The sequence below is a fragment of the Copadichromis virginalis genome, linkage group LG14 (assembly GCF_057382275.1).
Source record: "Copadichromis virginalis isolate Kocher_CV1m ecotype Utaka linkage group LG14, C_Virginalis_male_GT1.1, whole genome shotgun sequence".
In the NCBI taxonomy this organism is placed as follows: Eukaryota; Metazoa; Chordata; class Actinopteri; order Cichliformes; family Cichlidae; genus Copadichromis; species Copadichromis virginalis.
In genome coordinates, this window is record NC_140631.1 from 12,928,153 (window position 1) to 12,947,634 (window position 19,482).

The window sequence follows — 19,482 nt, forward strand, 5'->3', positions numbered from 1 at the left end:
TCAAAGGATTTGACCGGAATTTTTAAATTTTTCTCTTTACAGCTGATGATGATGACAAAGGTCACTCTGAAAAGTGGTCGTACAACTGAGATGCTATTAAAAAAAATAAATAAATAAAAATGAACAGAAAGAAGCAGCTGAATGAAACCTTACCTGACTCATCTCATTCCTCTGCTCCTCCTCGTCTTCGCTGACCTCTGTTTCTCTGTCAGTTGACAGAGACGTCCTTTGCTGTGCCTGCTCTGAAAGCGTCCGATGTCGGCCATCTTTGGCCAGCCCCAGAAACTTCTCCCGGGCGCTGAAGAAGTCGATGCTGTCCGTGCTGTGGGTCGATGACCCGTCTGCCTCACCGCGGGTATCCAACTCGCTCGGGTTGTTGTTGTTGTCGTCGCTGGGAGCGAAAGCCGAGATCGGAGGCGAGGAAGTGGGAGTCGCAGGGCTGAGCGGAGTGTGGCTGTTGTTCGTTAAATCAGACAATGATTGGTTGATCATGTCCGAGTCAGTGGATCCCAGAGTGAGAGGAGAGACTTCCTCTGAACTGCTTCTGTCGGGTAAGATGAGGAACAGCTCCTCTGGTTTGCCCACTGAGCAGGACAGATGTGTGGGAGTGTCCCTGTGAGCGCGCTGCAGTTCAGGGGTGGGAGGTAGGATGTGGAGCGATGGTGGTGGAAGTGGAAGAGCGACGGGCACAGTGATGGCCACGCTCGCCGAGCTGCCCTGCTTTTCCTCTGGGACCACGGTGGCTGCTCGGGGTCTGGGGAGGGGAAGCAGGCGGGGGTCTGCGCAATCTGATCTGACCTCCTGAACCAGCGAGTCACACACTCCGTTGGAGAGCGCGTGAGAGTCTTCGGGCTCGGGGTAGAGCGCCTGCAGCACGGCCACACCCAGGAAGTGATGCACAGACGGGGAGGAGGTGTTGTTATTGTGAGAGTCAGCGCGGTTCAAGGAGGGAGATGAAGGCTTCGAGTCCAGGCGATCTGATAGGTCGCTGTCACTGTGGGAACGCCATAGCTTATTATGCCTCTGTTTGCTGAAGAACAAGAGGGAGAGAAGAGTTCGTTAGCTCCAAATTCCTTCTAAGGAACTGTACATGTTTCTGCATGAGAGCACACCTTGCCAGCAGAATTCCCTGATACTCCTCCAGCTGCTTCATGAAGGAAGGGTTCGGCTTGGTGACGGCCCGTCTTTCCTTCACATAGTCAAAGGCGGTGTCCAGGTTCCAGCCATACTCCTTCATAGCGTAGGCTATCACTGTGGAAGCAGAGCGGCTCACGCCCATCTTACAGTGAACCAGACACTTGGCACCGGCTTTCCTAAAGTGGGAAGGGAAAGAGGCAGGGTTGAAGCACATGAACTAGTGAGAAAGAGGAGCTTAAACTGTGTGTGTGTGTGTGTGTGTGTGTGTGTGTGTGTGTGTGGAAGCCTACTTGGCTTTGGTGATGAACTTGTACGTGTCGTTCCAGTACTCCAACAGGTTGGTGGCCTCCTCGTCGTACACTCTGATGTTGTGGTATTCAAACATTCCTGGAAAAAAGTTGTCGATTTCCCGGGTCACATTCAGGATGTAGCGCACTCTGGAGGAGAGACGGGAGGAGGCGTGTCAGTGTGATCTCATGGATGTGACGATGATAAACGAGCTACTCGTTTCAATCGACTTTAACGAGAAAATTTATTTAATACATCAATTTTAATCTTAGCTTAAGTGACTGATCTCTTACCCACTGTTCTGCAGCTCCTCCAGGTTAGAAGCGTTCCACTCTGAACCCTATAAACAACACAGGTCCAGTCATTAACAGCACGCGCTAAGTTTTTATTTACAATTACAAAGACAAAACAAGGTTAGATGCAGCTTTTTACTGAACCTCAAGTCTGACATGACAAACCTTCACAGGCTAATGGAATCAAAGCCCAATTGTCTCACCAGGAAGACGTGATCAAATATTTCCGTGGGGCTGTCCATCTGTCCCAGGATCACAATCATCTCATTGTCTATGAACTCTTTAAACTCCCTCAGGTTGCACACCATCTGGATCTCCAGCTCTGTTCGGATCTGTGAAAGTTCAGGCAAACAATAAATGGTCTGATGACAGCTGATAACAGCAGCAGGGAAACGCAGAAAATCAGGGCATAAGTACATCTTTACAAGTAATAAAACCACAGACTGTACATAAAAGATGACTGCAGCCTCTGCGTCTGAAAAGTGAAGCCAGTGGCGTAAACATGCATTCTTTCTCACGACCATCGTGAGGAGACATCTGGGCTGCAAAAGGAAGTCTGAATCAAGCTTTTCAGAAAGTGACCCTGTCGCTCTTGATTTATGACCTCTGTAAACACTTTAGTGATGAGTGTATAGCCCCAGTGTCTAGTTTCAATTCTAATTTAAATTTAAGTTACTTTGCACAGAAAGGCCCCTCTCCTGAAACCAGTTTCCAGTTTGGATTTGGGAGACAGACACCATCTCTACTTTTAAGATTAGGCTTAAAACGTTCCTTTTTGCTAAAGCAATTGGTTAGGTGGTTAGGATTCAGGTGACCCTGAATCCTCTCTCTTCTACAGTATGTCCTTTTATCCTGTCTTTCTCCCCTCACTCGCCATCCAGTCGCAGCAGATGGCCCCGCCCCTCCCCGAGCCTGGTTCTGCCGGAAGTTTCTTCCTGTTAAAAGGGAGTTTTTTCTTCCCACTGTTGCCAAAGTGCTTGCTCATTGGGGGTCATATGATTGTTAGTTTTTCTCTGTATGTATTACTGTAGGGTCCACCTTAAAATATAAAGAGCCTTGAGGCGACTGTTGTTGTGATTGGTTGCTATATAAATAAAACTTAATTAAATTGAAAACGGACAAATGACACATGACTGAGGACGCCAATGTTTACGTTGTGTAGACAGCTGGTTTGAAAGAGGAGAGAAGGAGGCCATCTACACAAGGCCATCTGTTCACTTCACAAGCCATGAGAGATGTCATGGTGACTATATCCACCTTTAATGTGCAGTCTATAGTTAACACCTACATCTAAGCACCAAATGTAAATTTCACTGTCCCCTCACCTCCTTTGAGGTGACGTTCTCCAGGTCCTTCTGCATCATTATCTCTCTGAGGCGCGTCTTGATCAGCCGTTCTGTGCGCTCCCTTTCTGTGGGCCTGCACATAAAACACACAAAGACCTCCATTTAAAAACAACTTTAACACTTGGCCAAAGTAAAAAAAAATAAATAAATAAAAAAAATTCACTTTGAAGAGAGCCACCTTCACAGCTGCATTACATTCATGTTCACTTTTACGCAAGTCTCAATGACATTACTTCCACCAGAGAACTACGGCTTTGTTTTGTGCTCCCGTTTGAGTTTGTGCTCTCAGATTTTCTGTTCCCCTCTCCAGTTTCTCAGAATTAGACAAAGTCCCCTTGTAGGCTCTGCTTCTTGTTGTGCCGCGCTGTGTTCCTAAGTGTTCTGGCTGGGGGCCTTTCCGACGTCACACCGACGATACCAACAAGTGGCCTAATTGCCTCTCTGGAGAGAAGAGCTCAGTTTGTCTGTGAACGACTTCTTCTAACATTTTTTCTTTTGTTTTTTGCTTCAAACTGATTCCGGACATCAGCACACAGCAGTGTGGGTCAGCAGCTACAAAAAGGGGAAGTACAGTGACCACAGGTGTGTGACACTGCACAGATGAAAGCATCATCTGTGTTGGAAATGAGGTAGGAGGGGGGCTTGTTTAGCTCAACCCTGAACATTTCCCTGACCTCATGAGAACGAGTTGAGTGGAACGAGGGTTGAGTGAGAAAACAACAACAACAAAAACTGACACGGGTTATTTACTGACATGCAGTAACACTTTTACCTCACAACAAGCCTCCACTTGTCTGCAGACGGCCTGAGGGAGGGAAGCCTAGTCAGGCAAAAACACAGACTACACGAGGGCAAATGACGACATAAGGACCGGAGCTAATGAGTAAATGAATAATGGAAATTTTACGCAGCTTCCCTGAATTGCTTGCAGGTAGATAAGATTATTTTTAGTGTTGGGGCGGGGGAAAGCCATGTCAACAAACACTGACATGTCACGAGGCTTTAGCAGCCTCCCTGTCCGGGAAAACCAACAGGAACTTTCTGTGTTTGGCTGTAAGGGGCAGAGCCAAATCATTCCGAGAGAGACTGTGCGTGTCTGTGTGTGCGAAGTGTTTAAACGTATGGTTTGAAGTGGCTTTTTTTCTGCCCGAACTGTTCCTCATTATTTCCTCAAGTAGCCCCCGTCTTTGTGCTCACCACCTGCTCCTGTCTGTTTTTCTGCGACTCTACTTACCTATGGGTTTATCTGGACTCTACTTTTCCATAAGTAAATCAAGACAGCTAAAGCCTTGGCTATTTTAGACTCCAGAAGACCCCCAAAGAGAGAGTGTGTGTGTGTGTGCGTGAGGGGAGAGAGGCAGACAGTCTAAATAGGTAGCAGAGCATGTGACGAAGGAGCAGGGAGGGGAATTTCCCTGGTATCAGTGAAGACAAATCTATTGAAGTCACTGCTTGTATTTTATTATGTTTCCATGTAAATATGTTGATAAGGCAGCGTTATTCATCATGTTGTGAACACGTTAATGATTAGGCACCTTTGTAAACATCAGCGCTTCAGGCTTTTGTTTTGGTCTGTTGTTTTTGCCTCTCCTGGAAGGTTAGAGAGGGCACGTGGCCTCATTCCAGAGTCCATGGATCTGCAGACTGCAATATTTTAGTTTGGGGATGTAGCAACACTTGTTATGCTTGTTAGGCAATGCTGTTAGGAAGATGCGACTGCAACATATTTTTTACTTTTCACAGAAACAGCCACGGTGAAGGTGAATTTGTGATGAAACTGTGTACGACTGTGTGAGCAGTTACTGCTGTGAATTTCTGGGGAGCAGCGTGTTTACCCTCTAGTCTATGTCATGTGCATGTGTGCACATCAGGCGCAGGGTTTATGCCACACAATTCTCAAAGTGGTTTGCAGTGCTTCTCTGAAAAACCCTTTCCTTAATGTGGCCATCCTAATCTACTCACAGGTCTGTGAAGAGGACGGGTGAATTGGCACGGTGCGATTCGACATCCTGCATGGCGTTCCATTCGTTGATACACAACTGGCTGGATGAGACTCTGCTCTGGTAGTAGCTGACCCAGGTCAGGAACAGGCTGCCTGGGTAGTAGTTGTGGCAGCGAGCCACCTCGCAAGCTTTGTGGAGCGACTGGAGGGCTGACCTGAGGGCAGACAGTTGAAAGCAAGGAGATTTTTCACATGAGCAAATGTCACTGGGAGGAATGAAAAGTGCAGAAAGGAATTTGGACTTATAAAGAGTAAAAGTTATGTGAGAGTGAAAATAAAAAGGATGGATGTGTGAAGAATGAATAAAAACATGTGAGAACTAAACAACAGGGCATAGGTTGAAGCTATAAAGAGGCATAACATGATCATACTCAAAGGAGGAAGTCAGTCGGGGACAACAAAATAAAGATATGAAGAGGCGGTTCTGACACGTGAGAGGGATTGAAAGCAAAAACATGATAAGACAACAAATGAAAAGATAAGAAAAAGTGAGGAAAAAACAGTCTGGAGGTCAAAGTTAAGGGTGGAGCACAATGGACACATTGTTTGCAGGCCAACAGCTTCACACGGCTGTCATTCTGGTGGAATAAATAAAGGTTGCTCACCACATGGCCTGGACAGACACTGGTTTGAAGACGTGAACCCTGTTGACTGTCGACACACTAAAGCCACTGTGGAGATGCAAAGAGACAGGTTAGAAAACACAAAGCTCACAAACAAGTAAACAAAGTCATCAGAGCAGTCGGGCAGCTGCCCCAGGGAGCAGTAAGAGGAAGCAGGGAGTAGGTGTGGCGTCTTACCCATCTCCATCCAAGTGGATCATAGTGTCGCTCCAGAGAGGGAGAACCAGACCCACCGTGCAGCAGCTGCCAGAGAAGATCGACAAGGTAAAGACAGTGAAACAAGATGCACTGGTTTGCTTACTTTATCCTTTAGCTGAAAAAACTTTCACTGATTTATTGAATTTCTCTGACTGTGTCAACTACACCACAGTTACAGTATGAGGACGATCCAATTCAAGAAGAAAAAAGAAATCTGCATAGCAAAAACATAAATTCTTGAGTTATTATAAAACTACAATAAGACGGAGAAGGTGTACCTATCAGAGGAGACAAAGTCCATGCCGAGCACGATGCTCTCCTCTGTGTCCTGTCTACCATTGGTGGAAACCACCACCATGTAGCGGGTTACCTGAGGGCAGGCGCTCTCCAGACGCACAGCCTGCAAGAAAAGAAGGACAGGGGCAAACTGTAGAATCACCTGTGTAATGTCTTTGACTCTTTACAGCCCTGGAAATCAACCCTTTATCATTCAAGGGCCTATAGATACTTTATACCACAAGACTGGCATTTAAAAATCTGGATAGTGAATATGAGATATGCAGGGACAACCTAAGGTGGTTTTAACCAGTCCTTTTTTTAAAAATCCCTCTCTCATAAGCCCTTTTCATTAAACATGCAGCAGGGACATCAGGGGAAAGGCGAGCACACTTATAGTACACTTAGAGTTCTGCAAGGTTCATGTGAGGGTGTTGTTGGCACAGCTGGAAGAGCTGAGACTTCCTTTGCCTCATAACCGTTTATGTTTTCAAAAGTCAATCCATGTTTCAGTTCTTAAGACCTTAATCAGATGCTCTGGAATATGCTCTCTGATCACAGGACCACACACAACTGACCTTTGTAATTATATTTATTTATGTGTGCTTGTTACTAACCAGTCTGATTGTGTCTTCTGGGCGCAGCACAGTGAACATGGTCTGAAGATGCTTCTGGAGGTCACCTGGACAAAAACATTTTCAAAGTATGAGACGACATCAGATAGAAAGTGTCATTTCCCGTGTGGATCCGTTTTGTCTGTGACTTATTAAGATGTTTTTGGGGTTTTTTTTTCCTATCCAGCAAACAAGCTCACCACTGCTGAGCTTATCTGCTCTGTTGTGAAACAGCTTGACAGAAATTAACGCCAGCCGTGACCCATGATGCTGTAGAGGAATGTCCATTTGAAGACATACTGTGCTCTTTAATCTCAAGTTTTTCCACAGAGTTCATTTGTGAGGTTTGGGGTGAAAAAGGGAGTAAGAGGAAGTTTTGGGAGATGGTGCAGCTGCTGTTTGTGTGGGCGCTGTAAGTATGAGGGTTTACCTGTGTGTTTGTTCCTGCGCTGGCTGATTCGAGGTGCGGAGTTCTGCGTGGGACTGTTACCCCTGGGAAGGAAGAGGGCTGCACCTTTAACTGTGAGGAAGCTCTCACTGATACTGGAAGAGAAGAGAAAATGAAGCATGAATAGAAGCCTAAAAAGCAAACTTATCTAATCATAACTGGTATTTTTTTGCGTAACTTAATTTGAAATCGCTTCCTTCCACATGCCGACCCCGGATGCCCATAACAGGCACAAGACGGGGACACGGACTAGTAGAGCGTTGTCGTGCCCTTGTGTCGCCGTCACAATGCCCCATTCAGCTCGCCTCTGGTCTGCAGGCTCCCCAGATCAGAGCTCACAGACCGATGCGAACAAAACAACATCCAAGCCCCGATGTGAACTCAGAACACAATGTTCTCTGGTCCTCCACACAGCTGGATTACACACACAAGACTTACTCACACTAACAGCTGCCAGGAGGGAGGGATAGGGGGAACTGAGGGGGACCGGGGGTCCGAGAGGGAAGATGGAACGAGTCCCCCTCCTACACAATGTTTTAGCTGCGATAAGAGTTGGCCAGCGCACAATACTTCAATCCAAAGCAGGCCTAGTTAAACGGGCTTTTTGCTCCCTTTGAGACACTTAATCTTATTAACTGTGACTGAGGTCACTGCATTGAGGAGGAAGATGCATTATAAACTGAGGCCAATGTTTTAACTGGATACCAGTTAAAGTGTCGTGCTTGCATGTATGATTGACCAGGTGTATGTTTAGTGTACGGAGGTACACCAACCTCACAAGATAGCTAGAAAACAAGTTAAAACATCTACTCCTGCAGCAGCTAATGATAACCATGCGATCATTAAAGCATAACTTTAATGATGCTAAGCGAGAAGTCTACCACTTGGCCAGCCGGGCGCTCGGCTGCTAGTGTTTCATGAGTGGATACAGAGAGAAAGAAAAGAAAAAAGAAAAGTACTGCTGCTATGAAAATTATGCTCTTAACAAATATAATTAATATATAATTAAGTAACTCTTCCAGCCCAAGGAGAAATGCATCATTATAACAAAAACACATCGGCTGTATTCACTTTGCAGGTTTTGCCAAAAATGACACCACAAGTCAAGCTGGCAAGAATGCAGCCGGTGTAGAAACAGATGTGCGTGCAGCCACAATGATCCTAATCAGCAAAACGTGAGTCTTAAAAGTTAAACACATTCTTAAGGAAGATCCTTTTCTGACTTTTTTTAAAAGATGCAGTAAATAAACATCAGTTCAAAAAAGAAATAGAAAAAAAACAAAAACAAAACCACTGCAGATACAAATAGTTAGTAGAGGAAACACTCTTCCAAGCAGTCGTCCAACCTGTTCTGCTCAAAACAAGGGCGGCTTTTAGCTGGCAGCTAAAACAAGGAACTGACGCGATAAAGATCACTGGGATTAATGAATGTGAGGTGATGACATCAAATCTCTGAGGTCAAACAATCAGGTATTTGACTGATATGTTTATTTTGATGCTACCCTAGTGTGCCGCGAGCATATTTTAGCTTTAGCAGCAGGCTTACACTCAATGAACCCAACTTGGAGTTCATCAAGTTCTACAGTTTCACACTCAAAACAGCAAAAAAAGTCCAGTGCTGTCTGTCATTTAGTCTTCCTGTCATCCCCCCTCTTGTCTGTAACTTCATCTCTCTATCCTCCCCGCCATCCAACTGCCCTTCCTGAGTTTTGCTGAGACCATAGATATGGAGAATCAGGAGACAACGCAGAGGAAAAAAACAAAAAAAGACTGACTTGTGCTGGGCTCATTTCCCATAACCCACCCACCCTTGAACCAGCTGTTTCCTCTTACTCCCCCCCCCCTCTTTTTTTCTGTTTTCTGCATTTCACACAACTTTGTCCTACTTTTAAGTTTCTGTCATTCTCCTCAGTTCCTGCTGCATCATGCCCCACTTACACTTGTGAGTTTCCTATGTGCTGTGCTGTACTTGGAAATGACTGTGTACAGCAGCGCTACTGTACAATGTCATGTAATGCAACACTGCTACTCTTCCCGAGAACCTGGTGTGGAGGGTCACGCGCGTGCGAGCAAACGCGCACTTGTATTCCTGCGCACAGACACACAGAGAGAGTAATGTAAGCCCCATGCTTTGAAAGGTGGGGGGCTGTGAATGACTCTCATATACAGCTTCTAAAAATACAGTAGTCCTTTAAAAGTCTCAGCAGTCGATGAACTGTACATAGAAGCTTCTCTTTGACGCTGCAGAGGGTTCACACTGAAGCTTGCGTGTGCTGCTGTAATACTGTACTCAGGCTAGTGCTGGATGAATACAAACAAGTAAAGCCAGTTAGAAGCACAGAATATCATCACCCAGAGGAATCTCACCAGGGTTGCATCGAATGATCAAGAGATTGATTATTTTGTTTAAAAAGAAGAGTTTTTGGAAATAAACAAATAAATAAATAATGAGCATTCACCAGTTCAAGCTTCTCTAATTTGACATTTTACTAAACAAGATTAATGTCCTTGAGCTGTGAACAGTTTTATCTGGACATTTTTCTTGATTTCTGATATTTTATAGACAAAATTTTCAATTCATTAATTAATAGGGCACACTATAGAGTCATTAGGGACATAATTCTTAATTTCTGCACCATCACACACATCTGCTTTGAATCTAATGGGTAAATCTTTGAATCACTTCAAGCCTCTCATTAAATTAGAATGGTCAACTCATGTTATGCAGCTGCCTTTAAGCCGAACTCATTTTAAATGATAAATTAGTAATGTGATATGGCACCGTCAGACCGAGAACACTGCAGTCTGTAGGAGTGTATGAGAGAAAGATAAGAAATTGCCAAGACAGTTGAAAATATGCACTTTCAGGCTGATTTAAAGGCCAGCGCTCTACAAACATGAGGACACAGCAAAGGGGGAAATGGAAAGAGGGCAACGAGTTCAGTTAAATTGGGCTCCACAGAGCCAAGTGGACTGTGAAAGATGGGAGGTAAAGAAAGAAGACCCGGTCAGAGCGTGTAGCTGAGAGCAGGGTGGGTCATCTTTTGGCATTAAGCCATCCCAGGCTTTTGGGCTAAAGCAAAGCTGTAGGTACATGTTAGGGCAACAGCCACAGACACAATCATCACTATGTAAGGACCACTCCACATAGTGGGCAGATAGCTGACTGACCCCCTCCTCCAGCCTGTGCCCATATTAGTCACTCTCAGGAGGAGAGTGGGATAAATATAGGGTCTGCTCTGTGGAGGGCAGGTCCTCCTAAGGCTTTAGGAGTTTACAACAGAGACGGATACAGCCCATGAGAAAGGCAGGGAATTAGCTGCTGTGTATGTTTATGTGTGTCCACATGTCTGCAGGTGCACGTGGGCCCTGATGCCTGGAAGCATAAGCCATGAACATGCAGAAAAAAAATGACAGACAGAAGACCAAAGGGAGAAGTTATGTTCGTGTAGTGTCACGGTGAGCTAGCAGACCCACAAACCTCAACGTCCTCATTCAAGTCTGGCTGAAGGCCCGTGTCACACGAAATCTCAAGAGGTTACATGTTTTTGATTGTAATTTTAATCAAAGTGCATTTCCACAAAGTCTGCTCGATGCTAAACAGACTGTTGGACAAACATGGAAACTCAAATAGCAGATGAGGGCCTCTGGAGCAGAAGAGGTCAGGACCGATGAAGAGACAAAATTCGGGTCAAACTAAACATAGACTTTTGTTTTGCTAGTACAGTTGGCTTGCTGCCCTTTTCCCCTGGCTTCTGCAAGCGTGCAATTAAGTACCACAAGTTTCACTACTGTTTCTTTGGTAATCTGATAGACAAAGGTATGAGTGCTGGAAATGAACATACCTGAGTCAGGCACTCGAGGCTATTCTCAGAAGGATCCGGACTACATTTTACACTTACAGTTACAGAAAGAAATCTTTTTTTAATGTGGCCGAGGCAAAATATAGATGAGCAGTGGTTGTACCTGGACACAATTAAGCACTAATAGAAACTTGGCAACAAACAGAATCATCTGTTTTGTCTGATATCAGGCGATTTACTTAAGCTAATTATACAAACTTCGAGAAACCTACTTAACGTTAAAGACAAATCGCCCACACACAGCCCAGGTAAGGACCTATAACCAGGTGCCTGTATCACTGTTCAGCTGATAGTCTCTTCCGCAAACGCTCAAACAAAACATCTTTGTCACGTTTCAGTCCCATCCGTTTGCTTTGGACAATGTGTACAAAACACAAACACGGATAAAAGTGGAGGAGAGGGTTTACCAGTATCTTTTAAAAACTGATGGCACAACAACAGTGTTCCAGGTGTCGTTTATCCTCAGGCAACACTTAAAGTCCAGTGACAGCCTCAAAGCCTGTAATTACGTGCAGAAACCTGGTTAAAAATCAGCATTTGTCTGACATAAACAGACATGTATGTGTGCACACAAACAGAAAAAAATGAAAGCACGTCCCCTGTGTCGTGATAAGGGCTCGAAACCATCTTTGGGCACTACAAAAAACTGCTGATCACAACAAGCCACTAGCATCATGCTGTATTTCAAACAAAGCCAGGAAGTCAGAAAGATTCCCACATCTGCTGCTGTTTACCAGACACGCGACTGCCAGTAAGCACTGTGTGCCTGTCTCAGAGTAACTTCTTCCCATAAACCAACCTTGTGCAAACTCACAGAAAAAAAAGAAAGAAAGAAAAACTATTTCCTTAACGAGTGGGTGCAGCTCTAATAAAAGCTAAACGTTCAGTTTACTCAATAACTTTGCTACACTGTCACGTGTAAACCAACTAAAAAACAATGCAATCAAGACACACACTTTGCCCTTGACTTTCCTGAAAACCATAATAGAGGGCCCGTTCTCATGCGCTCGCTGACTCCATGAAAACAGCCCGACACTGGAACTAAATACAAATTGGTTAATGCTGATTACATAAGCTTTTAATCTAGTTTAAGTAGTTTTGAAGAAGTTTTGCATTGATTTTCTTTTTCCCCCTCTTCCCCAAATTTGTTGAGATTATCTGAGACGGCACCACATGAGTTTAGAAATACTGGAACACAGTAGGCCTTTGATCTGTCCTGAAGAGCAGACTCGTCTTCACCACATGTACAAGTCAGCTAAATCCTTTTACATCTCTCAGGCAAAACCAAGCTTCACCCAACTTTGCCTTGATGTCTGCAGGCACAGAGAGACAACAGATAAGACCACTGGATGATAAAGTAATCATCCATCACTGACATCTCAACAAAGGGCATTAGTTCTAATCAGAGGTGGGACCAAGTCATTGTTTTGCAAGTCTCAAGTAAGTCTCAAGTCTTTATCCTCAAGTCTCAAGTCAAGTCTCAAGTAATGTCAGGCAAGTCAGAGTCGAGTCTCAAGTCACTGGTGTAAAAGTCCGAGTCAAGTCACAAGTCTGAAACTTTGAATTTCAAGTCCTTTCGAGTCTTTAAAAAAAACAAACGAAAAAATAATGTTGCAGTTATATGCTAAATGTAAATATTAGACCATGTAATTTTAAAATCTGTGTTTTTCTCAACACATACAAAATAGTGAACTTAGAAAATATACACAAATTGTGAAATTGCACCTCTTTAAAATGCAGCTCAATTAAACTTAGCTCCAAGAATAATTTTCACCGACAGTTCTGTATTAGAACTTCTAATACAGAACAGGATATATGGACAGCTTATAAAAAATTCTGATGAGCAGCCAGTTGTGCAGTACTATTATTGGTTTACCAGACACACAACAGTCCTAACTGTTTGGGATTATTTTAAAAGTCACATTCAGATGCTTATTGCTTAAATTAACTGTCAGGATCCAGGTGGATACGGGTCAGTTTGAGTCTTTTCCTTAATAATATTAAGACACATTAAGCCACTGACCTCAAACATAAAAGTTTAACTTGTCACATATTATAGCCAAAAGTAAAGAAAACAAAAAAATTATTTACAGTTTCTTCTTTCTCCACTTTATTTAACTCATCTTCCTCAAAAGCTCTTATTTCTATTTCAGTCATGATACTAAATACCAACATGCCCCCTGCCACATAAATCTCTTATTATGGCAATCGGGTGACCCCTTCCTTCCCCCCATTTCTCTCCACTAAGTATACCTAAAGAGGAATCCCTTGCTTAATTCCATGTCCACACCTGGAAACAGGTTGGATGATTCACACAGGCTGAAGAGCACTTATGTCTTAGTAAGGTCAAAAAGGGAGTACTGTGATGAGTAAGACCCTGATACGTCACCAGGAAATACATTCATCAACCCTGATATTACAAAACCCACATATTGCATCAATTCACTAGAACATCGAGTATTGTGGTAAATGATAAAATTGCTACAAGATGAAATAATGGTGACAATCTGGTGTGTATTTTAAATCTTTATTAGCACACTCGAGTTTCAGACAGTACGCCCACAGTCTACTTCCACGTTGGAGTTGAAGTTGTGCTGGAGAAATTTGAATGGAGACCCTGTTACTTAACGGCAGCTTCACTCTGTGTCGCAGTCCCACCTACTTATTGTTTTTAGTCTCACTCACACACACACACACACTATGTCGTCTAATTGTTTATTCAATACGAAACAGCCCACTGTCACTACTGTTCACAGCATGCCACTCTTGTGCAACTTACAGCTGGTTGATCTCATTTTTTGACACCACCGCGTCGTCGCTGAAGTAGGGTACCATCTTTGCCCCGCAGCAGGAGCAGAAGCTGACCGGCGACGAGCAGTCGGAACCGGCCACCGTGCCGAGGGTCATGCCGTCGAGGGCAGCGCGGAGGGAGCAGAGAGCGGCAGGTGTTTTTAAAGTCCGATGGAGAACTTTTACTCCTCTCCCACAGTCATCGCAAACAGTCTTCCGTGGGAGGATTTTACGGCGCGATTCGACAAAAAGTGAGGAAATATTCCTCTAAATATTTCACACAAAAATAAGACGTTTCCAAATCGTAGTTCTGTTACAATAAATAAGGCAGGAAGATTGAAGCTAGCACGCCGTGTTCCTGCCCCCGTCAGCAGCGTATCACTGTCCAGTATTTCCCCAAGAAAGCAAAAGCCATTTTAAAAGAGGATCACCGCAGCGTTTTCTAAAAACATATTCATCCCTGCCACAAGAGGTAATATCCTTTACCATGTACAGTACTGAGGCGTATGACTTGGGTCAAACTCTTGCTGGAGAAGTCATAGCAGGGAGGAGCTGGAGCCACGTGTTTTTGGGAAATATGGGGAAGCCAATGAGGGCAAGAGGGAAGTGGGACTGACGGCACTAGCAGCACCTCTGCATCGACGCTTTTGAAAGTAAACCAGTTCTCTACTCCGCAGGTTTTTGGCTGCTTTGACTGGCTGAAGATACAGCTTCAGTGTTTGGTTAGAAGTTGGGAATTACTTAATGCCGCATCCATAATAGATTAAACACGGAGTGGTGCATTTAATAAGCCTAGTATGTTAAAGTTGCCAGAGTCAAGTGAGGCCCAGCAGCTGATTAGTTGTCCCGGCACAACAGGGTCAATAGAGGATCTATTCATTAACAAGCTAATGTAATAGAGGGAATAAAACTCGCATGGGCTTTTGGTTCTGCAGTCAGCTCACTGTGAAGACTTGTCTCCTCTCCAAACTTCCCTCCCAACACACAAACCATGTGGCTGGGTTACATAAGGAGCAGATAAATGAGAAACAGGCTGAAGTTATCTGGGCTGAGCTGCTGTAGCAGTGAGCCTGTAGTATCTAGGTAAAGTGGAGCCTGCCTTGTCAAGAAAGTCTGGGTGAGCAGTGACTGTTCCCATGAAGCTGGTCTGAGGGTATCAAGTATCAGCTGAGGTACTCCATGCTGTGAGGTGGGCACAGGCTTAAGGTTTATTTTATAGCCTTTTAAAGTTTTATGTTCAGTTGACGCGCCAGCATGCTGGGTCCTATGTAAGCTGCAAACAATCTGAAAAACAAGGTAAAAACCACAGCGCACCCCCCTGCTGCTGCAGTCACACCAACGTGTGCCAAGTGCCTTAAATTCTAAACTAAAACATCTGTAGTAAATGACCTCTACCTCTACACAATGGAGAAGAGTCATACTGTGTTTACAGAGGGCTGGATTTTTGTTTTGAGTGTTTCCAAAGTAGTGCAGTTATCGGTAGGAAGTCTGAAAATAGGGCACTATTAAGAATACTGTTACACAATACACCTTTGGCTAAGCAATCACAAACTTTCCAGCCTGTAGTTCTTACATCCTGTTAAAGCAGAAAACACTGACTAACCTGTAACAGTAGCACCTGGAAACTTTGTTGGATGTACTAGTGAATCTTTAAAAAATGAGAATATTTGGGAAAAGGGGGGGGGATTTAATTCAAAAAGGTAAAAGTTCATATATTCTATATTCACTGAACATTAAGTGAAATCTTTGTTTTAAATTTTATGATTATGGCTTATAGATCATGAAAATCTGAAATCCAGTATCTGAAATTAGCCTAATCCAGTTCATTTCAGATTTTGCAGTTAAGTACAAAACTTGTGTAAACATAAAAATAGAAGCTGTTGGTGTACCAGTGTCAGGTACAAAACTGTTGTGCCACTGTTGTTAGATTCACACTGTTGAACTGCATTGACTGTACCATAGTGCGGCACATTATCACTGAGTTGAGAAGACTTTCTGGTAGGGCTGCTCAATTAATCGAATTTTAATCACGATTACGATCTGGGCTTTCAACGATCATTAAAAATGACTGAGCCGATTATTAGCCCCTCCCTCATTTATCCGCGACACCTTAAAGGCCGGTCCGTGAAAATATTGTCGGGCATAAACCGGTCCGTGGCGCAAAAAAGGTTGGAGACCGCTGATTAAGAGGACCCGAGGGAAGCTCGGAAAGCTAAGCAGAAGTTATTTGGAGAGGAGAGGAGAGTGACTGCTGTTGGTTGAAAAGAGAGGTAAAAAAAAAACTTCAGTGGTGTTGCACACTATTTTATATTATTTTCTAAAGTCATTGTTAACCCTTTAAAGCCGGTCAGAGCAGCATGCTCCGTTTTGTGTAACTATTTTTAAATCCCTGTAGAACCCGAACCGCGTAAGCTAGCGCAATAATTTGTTTTGCACATGAAACCGGAGGAGTTGTACTTGCATCTTATGCCATCAGCTTGTCCTCGGTCACGGTTTCGTTCCACATAAAGCTTTGCAAAAATTGCATAAAAAGCGCTTGCAGGAACAAAAACATAATATTCCAGAAACACGCTTTGCCGATCCGATCAGCTGTTCGTAACACTTCCCACAGTGAAACAGACGTCAGCGCGAACTGTCGCATGTCCGCCATTTCCTGGCCGAAACTGGAAGTGACGTCATTTTCGCAGAAATGTAGTTTTTTACTTGTAGGCCTTAAAAGCCTACACTGGTCATGTTTGACTTTTCTGAATAGTTTCTGGGATGCTTAGAACTCAAATTGCACTGCTGGAAATAGTTTATTTTGATGCACCTGCTGTTTTCTTTGCAAATTTGCATCATAGGATTGTTTTTTTTGTTTTTCCTGCAGTATATAAAAATTGGTGTATCTCCAAAATAAAACTATGAAGACACTCAAAATAAATTTCCTGTTGTTGTAAACTATTTTTTGCAACTTTTTTGTATTTAAAGTTTTGAGGGATAAACCTCTTAAATTTCTCCAAGTAGAAATATATGTAAAAAAACAAAACAAAAACGATATAAATTTTTTTGTAGTTTATTGCACTTTTTTGCAATTAATGTAGTTACTATGGACTTAATGCATACATATTATTAAAATATGGGCTATAACAGTTATTTAGCAACTTGAAATGCTCCCACAAATGGCACTACAACATGTAAAAAAAATAATAAAAGCTCTGGCGGACTTGGTTCTATAGTAGGTCTTAAAGGGTTAAATAAATATCGTCAAATAATCGCGATCTCAATTTCAGTGAACATAATCGTGATTATCATTTTTGCCATAATCGAGCAGCCCTACTTTCTGGGCCTATCAGACCAATGTCTGATCCAGCTATCGGACTGGCACATCCGTTCACAAACTATTAGAATATTTTCAAAGCTCAATTCAAAAGTGTTTATAACTTCGATATATATATTTATTTATATACTCAGTATTTATTTGGGTGCCCTTTACCAAGAATTGCTTCAGCAATGCGCTGTGGCATGGAGGTGATAAGCTTATTACACTGCTGAGGCATTACTGAGACCAAGGTTGGCTTGACAGCAGCCTTCAGATCATCTATATTTTGGGGTAAGGTATTTGTCATCTTCCTTTTGGCATCTTAACTTATAGATACTCTGGGGTTCAGGTCAGGTGAGTTAGCTGGTTAATCAACCACAGTAATACCATGGCTATTTTTGGCACTGTGGGCAGGTGCTAAGTCCTCTTCAAAAAGGAAAATGGCAATTCTCTATCAGATGGGAGTACAAAGTGCTCTAAAATCCCCTGGTAGACACCTATATGGGCTATGAAACAACCATGACGACCCCAAATCATCACAGACTGCAGGTTTGACTTGACACATTTTGAATTGTGTGCTTCTCCAGTCTTCTTCCAAAGCGTAAAACCTTGATTTCCAAATGTAATTCAAAATTTATCTCAAAGAGGACCAACACTTCAGTTATTTTTCTCCTTAGCCCAAGTAAGATGATTCTGCTGTTGTCTCTAGTTTAGGAGTAACTTGATATTAAGAATGTGACAATTGTAGCCCGTTTCCTGACTACGCCTGTGCCTAGAAGCTCTTGATGCAATACTAATACCAGCCTCAGTCCACTCCTTGTGACGCTCTCGTAATTTCTTAAATCCAGTCCAAGTTGTTGACTTGGTTTCCAAAATGTCCCAGATTTTTCTAGGAAGGGCTGGAAAAATAGATCTGACCCACAGATGTCCAACCTCACAACTTATTTAAATGTTCTGATGCTATGCTATGAAATGACACCTTCAGTGGCAAGATTGGGAATAGAATAGAATAGAATAGCCTTTATTGACATTGTACAGAGTACAACGAAATTGGAGTGCCACTCCCTTGGTGCAAGTTTCAATAATAAATATAAATGTAAAATATAAAAAGTACAAAAAAAACAATCGTAAGTACTCAAACAATAGTATGTACAATATATACAGGATAGCAGCATTAATATAATGACAGTATGAATAGCAGCATAATATAATGACAGTGACGGTATGGAATAGGTTCAATTGTTTTTGTGCTTATTTACTACGGTGATAGCTCTGGGAAAGAAGCTATCCCTGAATCTGTTTGTCCTGGTTTTATGTGACCTGTACCGTCGGCCTGACGGTAATAGTTCAAACAGTTGGTTGCTGGGGTGAGAGTGGTCCTTGATGATATTGCCAGCTCTGCTGAGGTACCGAGAGTTTGCAGTGACCTCCAGGCTGGGCAGAGAGCAGCCAGTGATCTTCTGGGCTGTGTTGATGACCCTCTGCAGTACTTTCCTGTCTGCAGCTGAGCACCCTGCATACCATGTTGTTATGCCGTACGTTAGGATGCTCTCTATGGTGGCTCTGTAAAATGTCACCAGCAGCCTCTCCTCCAGGTTGTTCCTCCTGAGCACTCTCAGAAAGTGGAGACGCTGCTGGGCCTTTTTAACCACCGCTGTAGTATTTGCAGTCCAGGAGAGGTCATCAGATATCTGCACGCCCAGAAACCTCATGGAGTGTACCCTCTCCACACAGCTCCCGTGAATGTAAAGTGGGGCCGGGTCTGCTCTGCCCTTCCTGAAGTCCAAGATAAGTTCTTTAGTTTTCGTGGTGTTCAGTTGGAGGTTGTTAACTGAACACCACTCAGTCAGTCTGTTGACCTCATCTCTGTAGTCCGACTCATCCCCCCTTGAGATGAGTCCAACCACTGTGGTGTCATCCGCGAACTTTATGATGGTGTTTGAGAGATGGGTAGGGGAGCAGTCGGATGTGTAGAGCGTAAACAGGAGGGGACTCAAAACACATCCTTGTGGAGACCCGGTGCTGAGTGTGATGGTGCTGGACCGGTGGGGGCCGAGTCTGACAGACTGTGGTCTATTTGTCAGGAAGTCCTTGATCCAGAGGCAGATGGGGGTGGAGAGTCCCAGGTGAGACAGTTTCTGGACCAGGATCTCCGGGATGATATGATTGAATGCTGAGCTGAAGTCCAGAAAGAGCATTCTCACATAGCTTCCTCGGTGCTCCAGGTGACTCAGCGCAGTGTGGAGCGCTATGGTGATAGCGTCCTCGGTGGAACGATTTGTCCTGTAGGCAAATTGGTGGGGGTC

The 19,482-nt window shown here is 43.7% G+C and overlaps 1 protein-coding gene across 2 annotated transcripts in view; it reads right to left on the reverse strand.

The window, feature by feature from the left end:
• ssh2a (slingshot protein phosphatase 2a) overlaps positions 1-19,482 on the reverse strand; it is a 31,707-nt gene that overhangs the window by 2,479 nt on the left and 9,746 nt on the right. Inside the window, exons 1-13 of one of the 2 annotated variants that reach the window (XM_085479355.1) lie at positions 13,868-14,394; positions 7,208-7,320; positions 6,781-6,845; positions 6,166-6,287; positions 5,867-5,932; positions 5,672-5,737; positions 5,027-5,221; positions 3,044-3,137; positions 1,922-2,050; positions 1,719-1,765; positions 1,428-1,574; positions 1,113-1,313; positions 154-1,030 (exon numbers count right to left, since the gene is read on the reverse strand). In XM_085479355.1, coding sequence (XP_085335481.1) covers positions 154-1,030; positions 1,113-1,313; positions 1,428-1,574; positions 1,719-1,765; positions 1,922-2,050; positions 3,044-3,137; positions 5,027-5,221; positions 5,672-5,737; positions 5,867-5,932; positions 6,166-6,287; positions 6,781-6,845; positions 7,208-7,320; positions 13,868-13,995 — 2,250 coding nt within the window. In that variant the 5' untranslated portion in view covers positions 13,996-14,394. Of the gene's footprint in view, positions 1-153; positions 1,031-1,112; positions 1,314-1,427; positions 1,575-1,718; positions 1,766-1,921; positions 2,051-3,043; positions 3,138-5,026; positions 5,222-5,671; positions 5,738-5,866; positions 5,933-6,165; positions 6,288-6,780; positions 6,846-7,207; positions 7,321-13,867; positions 14,395-19,482 lie in introns of those variants that run through there. The other variant, XM_085479356.1, reaches the window with a different exon arrangement.